This window comes from Pristis pectinata, chromosome 4 (assembly GCF_009764475.1).
Source record: "Pristis pectinata isolate sPriPec2 chromosome 4, sPriPec2.1.pri, whole genome shotgun sequence".
Taxonomy (NCBI): domain Eukaryota; kingdom Metazoa; phylum Chordata; class Chondrichthyes; order Rhinopristiformes; family Pristidae; genus Pristis; species Pristis pectinata.
Genome location: NC_067408.1, coordinates 75681502 through 75702548, shown reverse-complemented (window position 1 = coordinate 75702548; position 21047 = coordinate 75681502). Strand labels below are relative to the sequence as shown.

The 21047-nt window shown below is 40.5% G+C and overlaps 1 protein-coding gene across 1 annotated transcript in view; it reads left to right on the top strand.

The window, feature by feature from the left end:
- The window catches only part of LOC127569064 (glutamate receptor ionotropic, kainate 1), a 205023-nt gene that overhangs the window by 103549 nt on the left and 80427 nt on the right, over window positions 1-21047 (top strand). Inside the window, exons 2-3 of the mRNA XM_052013359.1 lie at window positions 17901-18068; window positions 18873-19130. Of these exons, the coding sequence (XP_051869319.1) occupies window positions 17948-18068; window positions 18873-19130 (379 nt within the window). The 5' untranslated portion in view covers window positions 17901-17947. The remainder of the gene's footprint in view (window positions 1-17900; window positions 18069-18872; window positions 19131-21047) is intronic.

Below are 21047 nucleotides of genomic sequence, written 5' to 3'. Positions count from 1 at the left end.
TGGCAGCAATCACTCTCGGAGGGTGGGGGGGGGGGGGGGGGGGGACTCTTTTCCCGTAAATCCCTTTTAAAACTCCTTCCTCTTATCTTGAATCTGTGACCTTCTGTTTTTAATACCTCTACCATGGGAAAAAGATGCTATCAACCTTGTCTATGCCTTTTATTTTATATACCTCTGTCAGGTCACCCCTTGGCATCCTTTGCCCTAGGGAAACAAACTCGCATAACTATGATCCTCCAATCCAGGCAATATCCTGGTGAATCTCCTCTGCACTCTCTTGAAAGCAACCACATCCTATAATGTGGCAATCAGAACTGCACAATACTCCAAGCATAGTCTAACTCCTGTGTCATAAAGTTGCAATGCAATGCCCCACCTTTTATATTCTGTGCTCTGACCTATGAAGACAAGCATGCCGTATGCTTTCTTTACCACCCTACCTGTGTTTCTACCTTCAGGAAACTATGAATTTGAACCCCAGAGTGCCTCTGTTCATCAAAATTCCTTCAGACCCTATGGGGGTAGGATATATAGTCTTAATTCCTTAGGGTATATATTCTACTCCTGTTTGACTTCCCAAAATACATCACCTCACACCTGCCAGGATTAAATTCCACCTGCTAATGCTCTGCCCAACTTCCCATCTGATCTGTGTCTTGCTGTGGCCTTGGACAATCTTCATTGCTATCCACAACACCACCAACTTTCATGTCATCCACAAACTCACCAATCATACCTCCTTGGCCCTCACTTATTTAGTATTTATATTAATGATCAGGAGGAGGAGGCTGAATATAGGATATCCAAGTTTGCCAATGACAGGTCACATTACATTAAGGGTATTTGGATTCTGCAGTAGGATATCAGATTGGCGGTGTGAATGGGCTAAAACTTGGCAAATGGAATTCAATATGGGAAAATGTTAGGACATGGATGCTGATAAAAAGAGTTTAAAGGCAGAAAATTATGTAGATAAAGAAAAAATGTAGGTAAGTGATTTCAGAGGGATCAGAGGTTTTTGTACACAAATTGCAAAAAGTTTGCATGCAGATGCAGCAAGTCGTTATGAAGTCAGACGTTTAAAGTTTAGAAATAGGGAAGATGTCTGGGTAGATGTTGAGATGTCTCCACTAGTGGGAGAATCTCAAACAAGGAAAAATTGTAACAAAGGGACAGTCATTAAAAACTGAGGTATGTAGGGACTGCACCTCACAGTGGATGATGAATCTCTGGAATTCATTAGAGTCATAGAGCAATACGGCACGGATACAGGCCCTTCGGCCCAACGAATCCATGCCAACCACATTACCCACCTAGCTAGTCCCAATTTCCTGCATTCAGTCCATATCCCTTCAGGCCCTTCCCCTCCATGTGCTTCAAATACTTCAACCATTTCCTCTGGCCGCTCATTCCATATACTCAGCACCCTCTGCATGAAAAAGTTGTTCCTCAGGTCCCTTTTAAATCTTTCCCCTCTCACCCTAAACCTATGTCCCCTAGTTTTGGACTGCCCTACCCTAGAGAAAAGACTGCTACCGTCCACCTTATCTACGCCTCTCATAATTTTAAACACTTCTATAAGGTTGCCCCTCATTCTACTACATTCCAAGGAATAAAGACCTAGCCTGGCCAACCTCTCCCTGTAACTCAGGCCCTCTAGTCTTGGCAACATACTCATAAACCTTTTCTGCACTCTTTCCAGTTTAACCACGTCTTTCCTGTAACACGGTGACCAAAACTGTACAACTGCAACATAATGCCCCAACTACTAAACTCAATGCCCTGACTGATGAAGGCCAGTATACCAAACGCCTTTTTCACCACCCTGTCTACCTGTGATGCCGCTTTCAACAAACTATATACTGTTTCATTATACTCCCCAGTGCCCTACCATTCATAGTACAAGTCCTACACTGGTTTGACTTTCCAAAATACATCACCTCACACTTGTCTGTTTGAAATCCATTTGCCACTCTACGGCCCACTTACCAAACTGATCAAGATCCCCCCCTGTAATCTATGATAATCTTCTTCACTCAACGACAGCTCCTAATTTCATGCCATATGCAAATTTGCTGGCATCTGCAAACACTACCCCAGAGGATTCTGGAGGCTGAATCACGAGGTATTTAAAAAGTTATCTCCCTCAACTTTTGAAAGCAGGGAATTAAGGACTGTGATGAACTGGCACAAAGAGATGAGATCTGGGGCATATCAGCCCTGATCATATTTCACTTTGTTCTTATGTTGTAATCAGTCTGAATTACCTGCAAACATGAATATAGTGGCAACTTTGAGTTATTGACAACCTCTTGCTCTCCTCTATTTTAATTGCTCCACCATTAGTGGTTGTGCTTTCAGCTGCCTTGGCCCTCGGGATTGAAAATTTCTCAAAGCTAAATTTCATCACCTCTCCACTTCTCTTTCCTTTCCATTTTATAACCTACATCTTTGATAAAGTTCTGGTCACTTTTTCTGATCTATCCTTGTGTGGATCAAAGTTGTTTTTGATAATGCAATTGTGAAACAGCTCAGGGTGTTTCACTGTGTTGAAGATTTATAAATGCTGCTGTTCTCTGTGGTGTGCAAGTTAGGGTCAGTCAACAAAGTGGTCTTATGTAGTCTTCAACTAATTTCTTGACCAATTACTTTAGAAATATGTATAAGGCAGCACTCTTCCCATTCTTCTCATTCATGAAAAAACTATGTATTTCCAGCTGTCTTTTTGGAGAGGGATGGTGGTGGGTTTAAAAAAAACAAGAAATTTTTTAATGAAAGTAATTATGCCAGTGAACATGTCTAACTGTACATGTCAAGTTAGGTAGGAGTCATCTTCTACTTTAGACTTGATTTCTTCACTGAAAGAGCAGACAAATAGGTAGTGAAATAGAATGATTGACTGCCTACTAAACTGTCCTTTGAAAGGAGAGTCTCAGGATTATCAAGCCAGGCCTATGGACTAGGTCTAGGAAGATCTGGCCCATTAAATCATGATCTGACTCTTAATGATATTGAAGTCAAGATATGTTTCTCACTCTGGGAGGCCATATCACATTGCTTGAGATTTATGTGATTCATAATAAACTTGGACCCCTGCAAAGCCATGGGTTAAAAAAGGTGCTTAATCATAAATTCCCAATTTAGAATAATTTTAATGTTAAAAAAGAAAAAATACACGTATGCTTTTTTGGCATTGTTTAGATGAACATAATTCAGTCAGGTGACTGAACAAGGATGAGCCAAGATGCTTCGTTGCTAACCTTAATTCAACTTGCAGTAGAGTGCAGCTGGGAGTACAGCTCTTGTGCACAAGCTATGAATTACGCTAATTCTGTTCTGTGAAGCAAGTATCTGCAGTGAAATATTTAACTTCTTAGCATTAGCCACTCAAGATAAAAACCCTGAAAGCCAGAGTGGAACAGCTTTTCCTCCTGGAGATAATTTTGGGCCATCCCGTAATTATCCCAATTAATATTACAGTCTTGCCCTAAACTCTGCTGACCTTATTTAAGATTCTTACAATTTTTCATAAACGCATTTACTGAATATTTTCCATGATACAGGATAAGCTGGATTTGATAGCTTATGAGGACATTATATTAACTTCAAAGATGTTCTGCAACCAGAGCAAAATGAAGCCATTCCTTATCAATTATATATTAATTATATATCAATTTAATGCTCATCATATTTGTGCCATTTCTGGTATGCTGATTAATGATAATATATTCCACCTATTATCCTTTATAGGCTTTAGGATTTTAATATCCACTTCAGTCATCCTCAATCATGAAGACACATTTCATTCTGCTCCTTGCCGTCCAAATGTTTAATAAAATCACAGCATGGATGGCTGGTAGTGCCTTTTGAAAGGTTTATTAGGTTTTATTTATTTTAAGAGTAATGTTGTTTTTCATGAATGATGGATGAAGCATGACTACTGTTGAAATTAGGATTGAGTGCTTTACATTACATGAAGGAGCTACGGTAGAGGAGAAAAAACACATGAGTTTTATTCTATTTCTGTTCTGTGCCTGTATCTATTGAGAAACATTTTACTGGATGCTGCACAGTCAATTTAATAGATTTCATTCCACTTAATAATCCATTTACTTCAGAGCAGAATCTGATGCACAACCCATAGCTTAAATAAGAAAGTAAGAAGACAGAAACTCAAAATAACTGTTTTGGACTGCCAGCTCCTTTCATGGTTTTGCTTAGTAAAGACCCACTTTGACATTCTCGGGTTTTTTTGGAATCCCATACTCCTTCAGTTCCTGTAAAATCTGAATCTGTCCTTTAATCTTAAATTGCTCTAATATTGGCTTGCCCAGATGCTTATATATTCTGTATGTTAGTAACTTCACCATCTTAACTTGCATTTCTCTTAAATGTTAAAAATACAAGAAATGGCTCAGAAACACAATTTCAGTTCTGTGCACACAAATAAATCTCCTTTGTTAGCAGGCATTTATCTGTAGTTAAAACTGGCATAGTACCATTTAGCATTCTGCAGGAGTACTACAGATGAAATGGCAAACTTCCACTCCTGTGTTTCAGTAATCCTTTGACATTTGTCATGTTTCCCTTGGAAACATGATGAGTGAGTAATCTTTGCTCTGCAGCATTCTTTTGTCTCTGGCATATGCTGGCTTGTGACTGGAAATCTGACATCTAAACTTTCCTAGTGTTGATAGTTCTGTGATCAAAAGACTGTGTCTCATGCCAGCTGATCGAGGTTGAAAGGAATACTGTTGGCCTTTATGGTCAGTACATAACAATAAGGAGAGAGATGCAATAAAAACAGAAAACACCAGAAATACTCAGCAGGTTATGCAGTGTCTGTGGAGAAATAAGGAGAATTAATGTTTCAGGTCAATGCCCTTTCCTCAGAAAAGTGAGAAATCAATTCAGTTGCAAAGAAGGGCTGCAGAGATTAAAAAGGAATATCTGTGATATGGCGGAGCAGAAGAGAAACTGATTGACGTGATGTGGTAGTGCCAGTTGAAAGGATGGTGAAGGTTTGTTACTTACTGCTGATCCGACTGAAAGAGGTGTAAACAGGGGATGAATGAAAATCAAGTAAGGGAAAGCTATGGTGGAGACCTGAATTTAAGGTACAAAATATTAAAAAAATGGTGACACAAGAAATTCTGCAGATGCTGGAATCTGGAGCAACACACAAATAATGCTGGAGGAACTCAGCAGCTCAGGCAGCATCTAAAGAGGGAAATAAACAGTTGATGTTTTGGACCGAGACCTTTCATCAGGATTGGAAAGGAAGAGGGCAGAAGCCAGAATAAGAAGGTGGGGGGAGGGGGAAGGGGAGGAGTACACGCAGGCAGGGGATAGGTGAGTTCAGGTGATAGGTGAGTCCAGGTGAGAGGGGGAAGGGTAGCCACTTGCTGCTTTTTTTAAAAGAAAATATTTTCTTCAAATTGTGTTATTGAAGCTCTAGCAGAAACATAAGTAGTTGAAGCATAGGTAGTCAAATGCTTATACAGTCCCCCACACATGTTCTGTCTAATATCTGTCCTAAATTCCTTATCCTGAGATTATGCCCAAGTCGTAGATTCTCCAACTGGAGGACCTAGTCTGTCAGCATTTATTTTAATTGATATCTTAATCTTTTATGTCTCAGTGAGATCACCTCCCATTCTTCTAAACAAGTGAAGGTCAATATGGAGTATAGGCCTAGTCTTTAAATTATGAGTTGTTAAACTTTGAAATCTGATCTTTTAGGAAATCCCACAGACTCCAATAGCTGTTTTGAGGAGAGAAAAGCTTATAAATCAGGGCATGTCTCAGGCTAAATATTCACGGAAATGCTAACAATTTATTACTGAAGTTTTTCAGTAATAATTAATTGGTTTAGTAGCACTTGGGGATGGTCTTGGGGCATAATATGGTGCTCTGTAAATCAGTATTTTCCATTTATGATTATGGTCTAAATCTTGTAACTCTTTTTAATGGCAGACCCAGTGATGGTCTGTTTCATTTATTTTTATTTACTGCATCTCCAAAAGGCTCACGGACGTTATTAGTTTTGAAATCATTGCAGTGTGGAATCTGTTTTTGACTGGCGGCCATATGTGCCTGCAATTATACAGCCTATAATCATTTTCTTAGTAGCTCAGTTGAGGCATGCAACATTTGAGTAGTCATGTCACATGGAAGTTTTCACCTATTCAGTGATAATGTTTTTTGTAGCTACATTTGGTTGCTGGCTCTCATTTTTTTTCAAAGGAGTACACATTCTGTTGCATATTAAAAGACAAAATTCTGGTTCTGAATAATGTGAAATCAAAAATATTCAAGATGCGATTGGGCAGCAGGATGTAAAGTATGTCTTCACTGTGGACTTGCTTGGTGGCATTTTAGAGTTGAGAGGTTTTTTTACTCAGGAATTCCAGTTCAACAAAATGTGCAAACAATAGTTTATTTCTTTTAAAACCTGCAACTTCGACAGTATAGATAGGACATTGGATCAGAGTTTCATTCGGTTAATTTCTAGAAGAGTAAAATGTGCTACAATCTATCTGGAATAAAATGTGGAATTGCAAAGATATTTCCTGCTTCAGATCTAATTCATTCAATAGTTAGCATGGATATATTTTCTTTTTATCTTCAAGCATAGTTATTGGCCATTTGAACTGATCATTCCCCAATTATGACTTTTGTGTGCACCTGAAAATGGATACAATGTAGTAGCAGCAGTTTGCAACTAATCTCAAATGATGTCAGATGGGATTATCTCTCAAATCTTTACATTTATTTGACATTTAAAGTCTTGTATGGAACCCAGAAAATTGAACATACTGGCAAAATTAATGGCAAATAACACTATATAATGTAAAATTGACAGTAACTATAGGTCTGTTGTAATTGCTGGGATTGACTGCATGATGGGGAAATTTAAAGTCGTTTGAAGGTCATTGCCGCAGCATCAACATGTTGCATTGTTGACTCGCACTGGAACAGTTACTGCTGCACATACTGCACATCTGGCCTGCGGTTCCCAGTGAGAGAGTTAAATATAAAGTGCATTATATCCATTAAGCTGCTGTCCAATCTCTGCATTCTCTTTTGTGTTTCACAAATAGATTGCATCGTTTCCTTGGAAACGTAATTATAAAACTCATGGCAAAGTTGCTATTAACTCAGCGGAACAGGTTGTACAAATTACCACAAATGCCCCTGAGAGCAGGAACCAAGATTTAAACAACCCCTGATTTCAGTAAAGCAAAATTACCTTTCTGGAATAATGGTATGAGCATGTCAGAGTTGGACAAGTAAAGTTCTTTCAGACAAATCAGAATTAGGTTGCATAGCACAGTATCATAGAGTCACATTGGCACAGAGCATGTCAGAGTTAGAGAAGTAAAGTTCTTTGAGACAAATCAAAATTAGTTTACATAGCACAGAATCATAGCGTCATATTGGCACAGAATAAGGCCAGTCCAGCCTTTTATGCCTTGCTAACTCTGTAGAGCCATTCAGTTAGTCCTGTTTCCCCACTGCTTCCCCATATCTCTGCATGTTATTTCTCTTCAAGTGCCTATCCAATTTCCTTATATAAAAAAAATACAGAAAATGCTGGAAATACTCATCTGGTCAAGCAGCATCTAAGGAGAGAGAAATGGAGGTAGCATTTCTGGTCAGTGATCTTCCTTTGGAATAGTTCTGGTGAAAGATCATCAATGTTTACTCTTGTTCTCTCTCTACAAATGTTGCCTGGCTGCCAGCAGCATTGCAGTTTTTTGCTTTCTTTTTTTTTGAAGTCCTGATTGAGTCTGACTCTGTTTCCACCACTTTACAAACTATGGTCATAAACGCTCTGCTTCAAATCTTGCATCTCCCCCCATATCCTTTTTGCATAATTTTAAATCTATTGTCTCTTGGTTCTTGAACCATCTACTGATGGGTAAATGTCTTTATTTACCCTAACATCGTGATCTTGTACACCTCTGTCAAATCTCCTTTCAAATTTCTTTGCTCCAAGGGGAACATTGTCAGCTTCTCCAATTAAGTCTTATAATAGAAATTCCTCATCCGTGCGACCATTCTTGTGTGTCTTTTCTGCATCCTCTCTAGGACTTTCACATGCTTTCTAAAATGTGAAAAGCAGAATTGGACCCAATACTTTAGTTGTGGTCTTAGCAGTGTGTTTTATATAAAGGTTCAATGTAACCTCCCACTTTTGCTTTCAATGCCTTGATTTATGAAGCATTGGATCTAATATGTTTCCTTAAATGGTCTACCAACAGAACCTATCAGCTTCAAAAATCTATGCACAAAAAGACTTGGGTCCCTCGGCTGCTACATACCCTTTGGAACTGCGCCAATTAACCAATATTATCTCTCCTTGTTCAGGATGCCAAAACATTTCTGTATGGTATGTTTCATCAGCCCATTCTGCCAGCCTACATGTGTTCTCTTAGAGTTTATATTTTTTATCTTCCTCGATGTTAACTAGAATACAAAAGTACAAGAAAATTGGAGCAGGAATGAGCCACCTGGCCCTTCAAGCTTGCCTGATCATGGCTGATCTGCATCAGGCCTCATTTCTTTTGCGTCATTTCCCCATAGCTTTCAATTCTCTGATCTTTCAAAAAGGTTATTACTTATGTTTATGTTATATTATATATTGTATATTTATGTTAAAACACTCAGAAGATCAAGCAGCACTTAAGGAAAGAGAAACAGTTAATGTTTCAGGTCAAAGACTCTTTTTACATAACATGATGAGATGCTGCCTGACCTACTGAACGTTTCCAGCATTTTCTGTTTTCATTTCAGATTTCCAGCATCTGCACATTTGATTTTCACTGATGACTTGTCTTAATTTACCCAGCAAAGCAGAGAACAAGCAAGATGGGAGACCTTAATATTTCTGCAAAGGCTTTGAATTATTAGTGCTTTACATACAGTTCTCTAGTCCCTGCTCATGAAATAGATTCAGCAGGGAAAACAATGGGAGATGATAGTTCAAAGTGGGATGGAATGAATGAGTCACTTTAATTCTCCTCCCAATTCCAACTCTGACATGTGCGCCTGGTCTCCTGTAATGCTATAACAGGGCCTAATGTAAAACTGAAGAACAGCATCTCATCTTCTATCTGGGCACATTTTCTCTTTCTGTTAGCATGTGCTGACCTGCTGGGCATTTCCTTCAGCTCTGTATTTCACAGCTTTTACACATTCCTTTGTGTGTGTGTCTTTCTTTTTCTCATCCTCATGGTCTTCATTAACTTATCGACCAGATGACTTCATCAACAGGTTGTCACAATGGCAACCTGGACCTCACCTTCTCAGAGATATTCGCCTTGTCCTATCCAACCCTTCCCTGCTCTCTTTGCAACTTAAAACTCACTTGTTTTCTCACTTTTCCAGTCCTGAAGGAGGGTCTTTGACCTGAAACGTTCATGTAGTTTTTCTTTCCACAGTTGTCACCCTATCTGTTGAGTGCTTCCACATTTTCTGTTTTTATTTCTTAAGAATTTGCTAATTTAGGATAGTGGAATTACAAAGAGAGATATTCCAACTATTGTATAATTGTTTACTGGTATTTTCATCCTATGAGAGGTAAATAAATGTATTGCCAAAGGGACTTCCATCAGCCAAATGACTGTGGTTGGATCACAGGTCTTGTTTAAAGAAAACAATCACGCTTGATTAAAAAGCCATAGCTTGTTAATTTTCAGATCTGCCAGCACTGATGCCAAATGAGTAAACAAACAAAGATTTGTTCCAGAAGTTAATTTGGAAGACAATGGACCAGTGGTAACTTGAGAGGGCAGTTTTACTGAAACCACAGGAATTAGTTTTAGTTTAAGAAAACTGCATTAGGGGTAAAGAGATGAGTTTGAAATCTTAAGTTTCAAAGGAATAAGAAAATGTTACTGAAAGGTATTGAAATCAATGGAAACAGAATTGTTATCTGTTACACAAAATGAGCAATGGAGCCAAGGAGAAGTAGATGGCAAGAAAGAAAGGTTCTGTGATTTAGGTAGAGGAAGTTGGAAAAATGCCACAGGGAACAGGCACAGAAGAGGAATTGAGGTCAGCATCAATCAGTCATGATTATTTTGAATGGCGGGGCAGGCTTGAGGAGCCTGGTGGCCTTTTCCTGCTCCTGCTTTCTTGTGTTCCATGTTTATATGCTGGAATATTTAATTTCCATCTTTTAGCTATGCTGCAATCACATAATTAGTTTACATCTGTTTACAACTTTGAACCGTTAATTCAGCCACCGTATTGCAGATGCAGTGTGGATTAGGATAGAGCACTTTTAAATTTGGCCCTTTAACACTTTTCAGTTTTCTGACTTTATTTGCCCACTGCCTTTTGTTTCAGTTGTTTATTTATTTCTGCTTACTACATTTATAATGTTCACCTCCAGTTTTGTTTCTTTCCTGGGGGAAGAGGGACAGAGCACCAAGGGTTATTGGAAGGGACATCGAAGATGTTGTAAATGAGACAGAGGCCAGAAAGGGTATCCTGTGTGCCATTAGAGTGAAAGGAGATTCACTAGGGCTGCTCTTCAATAAGTCTAGCAGGAGGTGGCTACTCTAATCTCTTCCAGGAATGAGAATCCCCAGACTATGAAGTAATGCCAGAAGATATTTCATGATCTCACACATTATGTCAATGTGAACTGTAGACCAACAGAAACACTGCTCTTTCATTTTAACACTCACTCTGCAGTCTGCACTCACTTGCACGCACACCGCAGTCCTTTATATTCAGGAAGTGGCACTGAGGTATAGGAGGAATACAGGTGCAACACCTGAATCACGTTGAGGAGACTAACCTGTGACTCATGCACAGTGGGGCAATCTGCCAGGTGAGCTCATTGTTTTGTTGTGATTGCTTTATCCCCTTTGGTATGATTGCCAGCAGATTCATTACCATCCACTCTGCTGCATGATCTTGAAGGTATTTAACCCGCTTCTTACTGATATAACTGCCTTTATGTTTTAGTCATTGATCCACAGTCATACAGCAGGGAAACAGGCCCATCAAGTTTGCGCCAACCATCAAGCACTCAGTAATGCCAATCCTACACTAATCCCATTTTATTCTTCTCATTTTCTCCTCAAACCCTGAGATTCTACCACTCACCCGCACATCAGGAGCAATTTATAATGGCCAATTAGCCTACCTTTGAGATGTGGGAGGACACCAAAGCACCAAGGGGAAACCCATGCAGTCACAGGGAGAATGTACAAAACAAACACCACAGACACACGCACACACGACCTGAGGTCAGGATCGAACCAGGGTCACTGAAGCTGTGAAGCAGTGGTTCTACCAGCTGTGCCACTGCGCTGCCCTCTTCTTTTGCCGGGTATTGGAATGGGCCACAAAGTCCACCCCCATGGCCCCAGAAGATAAGCTAAGATCTTTATTAGTCACATGTACATCGAAACACACAGTGAAATACATTTGTTGCGTAGTGTGTTCTGGGGGCAGCCCGCAAGTGTCACCACGTTTCCGGCACCAATGTAGCACGCCCACAACTTCCTAACCCGTACGTCTTTGGGATGTGGGAGGAAACCAGAGCACCCGGAGGAAACCCACACAGACACGGGGAGGACATACAAACTCCTTACAGACAGTGGCCGGAGTTGAACCCGGGTCACTGACGTTGTAATAGTGTTAAGCTAACCACTACACTACCATGGAGATAGAGCAGGAGGAAAGGAATGATGATGGTGATGATGACAAAGGGCATAATGCATCACTGTGCCTGGCACCCCACAGCACCACCTCCAAGATGGGCACTGCACGGGATCTATGAGAGATTGCAGATGCTGGAATCTGGATCAAACAACAAATTGTTGAAGGAACTCGGTTGGTCAGGCAGCATCTGTAGAGGGAAATGAATGATCGATGTTTCAGGTCAAGATCCTGCATCAGGACTGAGAGCATAGAGGGAGGATAGCCAGTATAAAGGGATGAGGCAGAACCTAGCAGGTGATAGGTAGAACGAGACCAGAGTGAGAGATCATGGACAGACAGAGCTGGGAGGGTGGAATCGAGAGACAGAGGCTGGAAACAGACAAAGAAGGAATTTGATTGAGTGTTTTGAAGAAATAACCAAGAAAGTCTATGAGGATAGGGTGGCAGATGTGGTCTATGTGGACTTCAGTAAGCCCTTTGATAAGATTCCGCATGGTAGGTTGCTATGGAAAGTTGGATCACATGGCATCCCAGGGAGAGCTAGCTAACCGGATACACAATAGCTTGATGGTAGGAAGCAGGGGGTGATGGTGGAATGTTGTTTCTCAGACTGGAGGCCCGTGACTAGTGATGTTCCCCAGGGCTCAGTGCTCGGCCCATTGCTATGTGTCATCTATCTCAATGATTTGGATGAGAATGTACAAGGCATGGTTAGTAAGTTTGCAGATGAGACTAAAATAGGTGGTGTCATTGACAGTGAAGATGGTTATCAGGATTTACAGAGGGATCTTGATCAGCTGGGTAAGTGGACTGAGGAGTGGCAAATGGAGTTCAATTTGGATAAGTGTGAGGGGTTGCATTTTGGGAAGACTAATGAGGGTAGGACTTTCACAGTGAACGGTAGGGCCCTGGTGAGTGTTGTAGAATAGAGGGATCTAGGAGTGCAAGTACATGGTTCCGTGAAAGTGGCCTCACAGGTAGACAGGTGGAGAAAGCTTTTGGCACGCTGGCCTTCATCAGTCACGGCATTAAGTATAGAAGTTGTGATGTTATATTGTGGTTATTCAAGATGTTGGTGAGGCTGCAGTTGAAATAATTGTGTTCAGTTTTGGTCACCCTGTTATAGGAAAGATGCCATCAAGCTGGTAAGAGTGCAGAGGAGATTACAAGGATATTACCAGGACTCGGGACTGAATTATGGAGAGAAGTTTAGCAGGTTGGGACTTTTTCATTGGATTGCAGGAGAATGAGAGGTGATCTTATAGAGGTGTATAAAATTATGAGGGGCATAGATAGGGTCAATGCGCAGTCTTTTTCCCAGGGTTGGGGAAATCAAGAACTGGAGTGCATTGGTTTCAGGTGAGAGGGAAGAGATTTAACAGGAACCAGAAGGGCAACATTTTCACCCAGAGAATGGTCAGTATATGTAGAGCTGCCAGAGGAAGTGGTTGAGGCAGGCACATGAACAACATTTAAAAGTTACTTGGACTGGTACATGGATAGGAAAGGTTTAGAGGGATATGGGCTAAACGTGGGGAAATGGGACTGACTTGGATGGGAATTTTCATTGGCATGGACCAGTTGGGCTGAAGGGTCCGTTTCTGTGCTGTATGATGCTAAGAGATAAAAAATTGCATGGGACAAATTGATTAGGTTAGAGTATCATGTCAAAGGGAGATGCACAAAGCAGGTGCGGTGCAGCCTAGCTAACTGGAAGAGTGTGGGTCATCAGCACGTATATGGTGTCTCAGAAAACTCAGCTGGGGATCAGAGTTCATGACAAAGCTGATGTTGGTTTGCAGAGAGTTGGTTAGTGAGCTGTTACACTGAATAAACATGACAAGGAGCATGGCGGAGTCCACCACCAACGTCTCAATCGAGATAGTGAGGAGTCGGGACTATGAACACCTCCCTCGAGGCCAGGCGTATTTTTTTTTCTGGGGATCAGTGACGATCCTGTCACAGTGTCAGCTGGTTCAAGTAACAGCTGTAGTGCAGGCACAGACAGGAGCCACACAAAGTCTTGCTGCTTTTATGCTGTCTCACACTGATCCAGTCAGAGACTTGATCTCTGTCACATGGGAGCAGCTTGAAACAATTCAGGAACAGTGGCATGCCAACTGGATCAGTTCAATGCTCTCATTGAGCAGAATCGCCTCTCATGAGTCAAGTGCTCTCTCATTGAGCAGCGAAATGCCATGTGTGAACAGATTGGTGCTCTTTGTGGGCACAGAGATGCAACCCATGAGCGGTTCATGGTTTTAAAGGAGGCAAGGGATGCAGCACCCGAGCAGATAGGCATTTTGTACATACTCTCCTGTATGAGCAGAGGATGCAATGTGATCAGATTGCACTTACACTGGAGCCGTGATAAGGCACTTGGTTGTGCCTTCTCCATAACTTACTCGTCGTGAGTAGTGCCCTACTCAGTGTGTGCTGAGAGCTGATTCTGAGGAGAAAAGGTGAAGACAACAGGGATCAGACATCTATGACTGGAGGTCTGTCAGCCATCTCAGCTTTGGAACAATGGTAGAGTGGCTGTAGTATGAGAGCACATGGCTGTCACGTGACAGTAACAACACTGACCCCTCTGGTCGGAGGACAGCATTGCTTATTGGATCGGAAGTGGCACCACTGTCAATCAAGGTTTGGCTCCACCCTACCCATCAGGTGTGGACATAGGGATTGGCCTTGGAGAGCACCTTAGTTCCTGAACCTGCCTGACCGTTGGCCTTGGTAAACACCTTTGTCCTTGACCTCCAAGCCATTGGCCTGTCTAAATTACCTGGCCAGGCTTCACCCAGCCTTCCAGCTCTATAAGGGGTGTTGCACGTTCCTGGCCCTTCCTCTCTTGACTGCCCCAGGAATAGTGAGACAACGCTGCAGAGACCACTGGTAAGAATGTGCACCACCATGTGGTTTGGGAGCGTCTTAGTCAGATTCCAGGGAGTGTTAGAGCCAATGCTTGTTTGGGTCAAGGTATTCAGGCATTGAACTGTTTATCCCTTGATAAACTATACCTTGTTTATTGTGTGTTTGTATGTGCGTGTGTGTGTTTGTGTGTATCTCATCCTCGTTGTGATTCCCCCCTCACATTCGTGGTCCCCTGTGTGTGTGTGTGTGAGAGTGTGCATCCATTCCCATCCATTCTGTTCCCTCGTTAGCCTTTGTGATTAAACTATTTTTAAAATCCAAAGCCTGTGTCCAGAGTCCTCCATCTTTAAGATTCCAAAAGAACCTTTTTCACACAACAGTGGCCCATATCAAGTAAAGTTTATTGTCAGGTGCACAAGTATGGTGAGGTATAGTGCAATGAAAAGCTTGCTCGCAGCAGTATCACGGGCACATAGGTAAAGACAACACACAGAATATAGATTGTACATATATTATACCATGCAGTGGAAAAAAGACTGTGCAAGAGCAAGACTTCAGTGCAAAATCAAAACCACAATGGAAGACAAGTCCATGGTAGTGTAGAAGGTGGTCTGTGGTGTTCCATTGCTGAGGTAGAGTTAGGGTTGTGCAGGTAGGTTCAAGAACCTGATGGTTGTAGGAAAGTAGCTGGTCCTGAACCTGGTGGTGTAGAACTTCAGGTTTCTGCACCTCCTGCCTGATAGTAGCAGTGAGAAGAGGGCATGACCTGGATGGTGAGGATCCTTGATGACAGATGCTGCCTTCTTGAGGCAGCTCCTCCTGTAGATGCTGTCAATGGTAGGGAGGGCTGTGCCCATAATAGACTGGGCTGTGTCCACAACCCTCTTCAGCCTCTTGCATTCCTGTGCATTGGAATTGCCTTACCAAGCAGGATGCAACCAGTGAGGATGCTTTCAACAGTGCATCGGCCGAAGTTAGAGTATTTGGTGACATGCCACATCTCCTTATGTTTATCAAATCTCCTTGTCTCAGCAGATAACTTCATTGCACCATTGTATACTCATTGCAATGGTCTTGCAAGAAGTCAACTGTTGTCCATATTCAGGCCATTGATGTTACACCTTGTGAAGAAATCAAATCGCTTCCCATCAGGCAGTACACTCACCCGTGTTCCACAGTCTGCCACACAAGATTGCTTTTACAGTTGACCAGCTTCAGCTGTCTGAAGTCAGTCCATCTTGGGCAAGTGCTTCTCATTGATCATCAGGACATTTTGTGGACTCAAAATGAAAGGGTGCATCCAACCAACACCCAAACATGGTACACTGTTATATAGTCTAAGACTTGGAAGCCCACAGGTAAAGTGGTGAAAGGGGAAAAGCACTAGAATATGTAAAATTTCTGAAAAGCTTTGTGATTTTTGAGATATGTAAACTTTGATATTTTTGTTTTTGCAAGTGATTCTGACTATTGCATTGCTGAAATATGCCCTCACCTCATTATGGGCAAATAACATCCTTCATTGTGCAGAGATGATTGTCATGGGGTGGTAACTGCCGGTATTGTTGTTGACCCTGCCATACATCAGCCAGAAACGTTGCTATTGGAGTTTTGCCAGTTGTATTACCACTTAGAGACCCATTGAATGTGATAACAGCTGGGTACTGAGATGATTGGGAGGTTGGGGATTGTTGGAGTGATCACAACGAAAACACTTGATAGTTTAGCTGATAGTTCAAGCACATTTTGGAAGGTGTTTGGGCAGTCTGCAGTCACTTCTGAAGGTGACCAATCAGAGTGTCCCAATGTTATTCGAGTGTCCCTTTAGATTCCAAATGCAACAAAATAGCTCCAATGTGCTCCCATTTGTTCTGTGATGTTCAGTGGTGGTTCCATCCAAAAGCTACAATTTATGACTGTCGGGGAAGAAATTTGGTATACATTGAGGCCATAAACATGTCTGAGGTGTTGGGATGAATTGCGCATAGAAGTTCCTTGACCAGTTTTTCCACTCTGCACAATTTCAGTTGGAAACGGTTGCAAGGATAATCTGCTTATGAGAAACAGGCACTAATAGATCCAGCTTCTAAACTAGAAATTTTCAGTGTCAGGGCAGCAGTAAAGCGTCAGTGATGTAGGACATGTCAGTTAAGGATCTTCACATTGTTAGGTGTGTACCTTTGCCTAACTAATTTCATCAATCCTTCAGGATGAAAGAAAAATCAATACAATTGAAAGCCTTGTGAACGGTGTGTCACATCTCAAATGGATAAGATAGCACATTAACTCTTCCTATTGCAGAAAACTGCATCTCAAATCACACATGCTAAAAGTGTGATGTTTTTGGAAGTGGAGTGCAAATCCTACATTTTATGATTGAGAATGAATCTTTTCCCAAGTTGTTCATGCATTTCTGATTAGTTAAAATATGGGACTTGCATCTCTCAATTCATTTAAAAAAAAAGACACTAAACAGATCCAGAAACACGGAATCTAGTCAGCTTTTTTCAGCCGAGTATTGATTAGTTTATTTTTTCAATGTAGAGATCACAAATAAAATTAAATCATTGATCTCAGTAAGGGTGGTAGTGATGGGAAGAAGTGTGGGCTGAAATCTAATGTGGGTTTGCGATATTTTCATGATATTTCTGCCTGTGGTGAGTGGTGTGAGGTTGGATGCTTCCTCCTCCCTCCCTCTCCCCCTCTCTCCCTCCCCCCCCCCCTCCTCTCATTGTGCAAGGAAGTAATCAGACTGGCGAATTAGGATCTGTTGGATTTTGTATGTTGTTGAGAATATTACTAGGATTCTTTCTCTTGTGGCACAGAAGGGGAAGTCTTGCTGTATCAGTTCTTTAACGTGAATAAAGGAATGCAACATGATCCATTCCATCTGTGGTTTTTGAATTTGCTTGGAAACTTCAGGTGTTAGCAGCCTCGAAGAATTCTCACATTGCATTAAAATAAAGTGTCTTATTTCCTTTGCAACATGTTGGAGATGGTGAAAGCTGGGTTTGGAAAAGCAATATGGTGGGTCAGGTTGTCCGCTGCAGTTTTCAGGCATGTTCGTAGCCCAACTTCTGTTACAATGCATATCCGTACAGTTTGTGTCTGGTAAATGCAGTCAAGGTATGTGGTACAAATGACCCTTCAATCTAACTGTAGCATATGATGAGAAAGAGAGAAAAATTGTTTCTCTGTTCTTTGGACTCCTTGATCAAGCCATATCTAAAATAAATGCTTAACAGTACATACATGTGGTGTTTTGAAAGAATATTATTGAATGTGAGCATCTTTCATACCTCAACCAAACTTCAACAACCATGCTGAACTGTTTTTTTTAGGAGGCATTTTTGAAACTACTGAAAATGAGCCAATTAGTATCGAAGAGATGGCCTTCAAGTTCGCAATCACCAGTATAAACAGAAATAGGACATTAATGCCTAATACCACGCTCACATACGACATACAGAGAATTAATCTTTATGACAGCTTTGAAGCTTCCAGACGGGGTGAGTACTATAAATTCCATTATTGCTTTCTTATATTATGGGCTGAATCTTAAATCTCAGCATTGAATGGGTTGAATTTGTATCAAGAGACTAAAATGCAAAAGTCTGAAGCAGAGAGACTCCACATACCTTATTTTTAACAAAAAGGGTAAGTGGCCAAACTACCTGTGGGAATTGGGTTGGACACATGTAATAATGAGAATACCTACCTGCTTTCATTTTAAATTGTTCTATATTTCAACTCATGTTGGATGGCTTTCCATACCCAAAAATATACCTGGCAGCAAACAACAAGCAAGAAGAGTTAACTCCATCAGCTGGGTGCCTTAACAGCACAATTTGTAGGTCAGAAGGACAAGGAATGTTTCTCCTCTAGGAGTACTTTCAAATTTCTGAAAAGTTTACTGACCATGAAAATGGGGGAAGGGAGGAGGGAAGAAAAAGGATTGTGTTTAATATTAACATTAAATAAAAACTTTTACTCAGAGTTCAGCTGGCTGAGCCTGAACTTCCACAATCCCATTCATACTCCTAATGCAGCTAACTGCTGTGCAGACTTCACTCTTGTGAAGCTTCATGCCTGGCTTGGGTCAGGAACTTCATTTGAAGAAGCCCTACATTTAAATTCAGTATATTCAGGAATCACATTTTACCAGGTCTACTGACCTCGCAACAGCTCTGTCATTCAGAACTTGTATCCAAGCTTAAAAATCCAACCCTCTGTCTCTTGAGTAAGCCTAACTTTCAATTCTAAAGTTTCTGCATTATCTTTATAATGTGAATTATTTCTTTAAAACCCACTAGCTTGTGATCAGCTTACACTTGGAGTAGCAGCTGTGTTTGGACCTTCCCACAGTTCTTCAATAAGTGCGGTTCAATCTATCTCTAATGCAATGGAAGTTCCACACATCCAGACACGTTGGAAACATCCCATACTAGATCAGAAGGATTCATTCTTCATTAACCTTTATCCAGAATATACATCTATTAGTAGAGCCATCCTGGACCTGGTGCAATACTACAAATGGAAGACAATTACCATTGTTTATGAAGATAGCACAGGTAAATATTCAAATCCCATTTTGATTTAAGTTGTTTCTGTCTATCATTTGCAATGTTAATTTAAGCTGATGTTAACTTATGTTTGTCATGTTTGTAATGTACTGTGCTGCTGCAAAAAGCTAATTTTCATGGCATTTATACCCTGCATATGTATGTCTATGACAATAAACTTGAACAAACAATATTTTAAAGCTTCAGTACTTAAGGTTAAATTACAACTGGAGCACTGCAGATTTCACTTGATGGGCACATGGCTTTGTCATTGTATGTCACATAATGCTCTACTTATTATTATATTGTTAGTTGCAATAATTGTTTTTGATGCCTTTGAGAAACATTGAATTATTAATATACAGTTAATTTAACTGGAAAACTAAAGGCCTGATGATATAATTGTACTGCTTGGAGTACAGCTAATTTAAACAGTGAGTTGAAGGATGATTTACTTTACTAATAAGGATTATAAGTGAAGTCCAATTAAGGTTTAAATGATGTGCTTCAGAGCCCACCTCATTTTCTTTCCCAGTCATCGTTATCTTCATTGAAACTGTTAGAACATAGAACATTATAGCACAGCACCGCCCTTCCGGCCCACAATGTTGTGCCGACATTTTATCCTGCTCTAAGATCTATCTAACTCTTCCCTCCCACATAGCCCTCCATTTTTCTATCATTCATGTGGCTATCTAAGAGTCTCTTAAATGTCCCTGTTGTTGAACTTCACAGTGTTGGGTGTAACTAGAATTTAATCCCTTTGTTCTGCTTCAAGTTTTCACACCAGATGTAACCCTAGGGTGATATAAGTTTGGCAGAAATTTAGTAGCATAGCCCAGCAGGATTTTATTCTGATATTCATCTCCAACAAGACATCACTGGTAAGTGGTTTGAGAGACACTATGTAATGTTCTCCTTTTATGGCAGCCAGCTAAGAATTACAGAGGGAGAAATAAGATCAGATCTTTCTTAATGTTGCTGGAATTAACCACTTGTCCATTTAGTTTTCAGTAAATTAGTTCTACTTCCTGGGGTGGAGAGTTCTAAAAGACCTTGCATTGAAATTAAATCTGTACTTTTTTTGGATAAGAAATACATCTCCTCTTCCTGCAGTAGTGCCTGAACCTGAGTCATATCTGAACCATCCTTCGTTAATTAGATATAATTTTCTGAAAAAGAGTAATATTCTGCCATTAACAGTCACCACTTAGAAATGATACAATTACAGATAGCATATCTAGGAGAGAAAGATCATTTACAGTTAGTAAAATCAAGATCATTAAAGAAGCAAGATGAATATTAAGGAAAATTAGAAAGGGTCTTGATCAAATACTCCATAAAGCAATGTGAATCATGAGGTGCCGAGTCTTTTGAAAGATATCAGGCTAATTATTTTTTTACTTATTTTGGTGGAAGTGTGAAACTATGCCATGCCAAGAGACTAAAGAAGTCAGATATAATCTATGATGTAGCCAGTTGTATACCAGGTAGAGGGAGTGGATCTAAATGGACAAATAGCCTTGTTCCATTCATTTTTGTGCTAATAGAATCATGGAAAGTTACAGGACATTTGGCCCCATCTATGTTGAAGTTTTTCTCTTCATGATCTGTGGTATAATCTCACATCATCTGTACTCTTTATAATATTCCTCCTTTTCAGTGAATAATCTAATTTCCTTTTAAACGGATTTATTGTCTTGCTTCAGTGACTTAAGCAGATAATTCTACATCATAAACATCTTCACTGTGACGTTTTCATCTAGCAGTTTTCCATTTAAATGCCTTATAGTTACCATCTTGATAACTAGTGGGAACTGTATCAAAATTTCATTTTTCTGAAGACCTAAAACTTACCAGATATAATGGAAAGAAAAAGTAATTTGCCAGTCTAAACCTTCAATTGCAGTGACATTGGAAAAATTT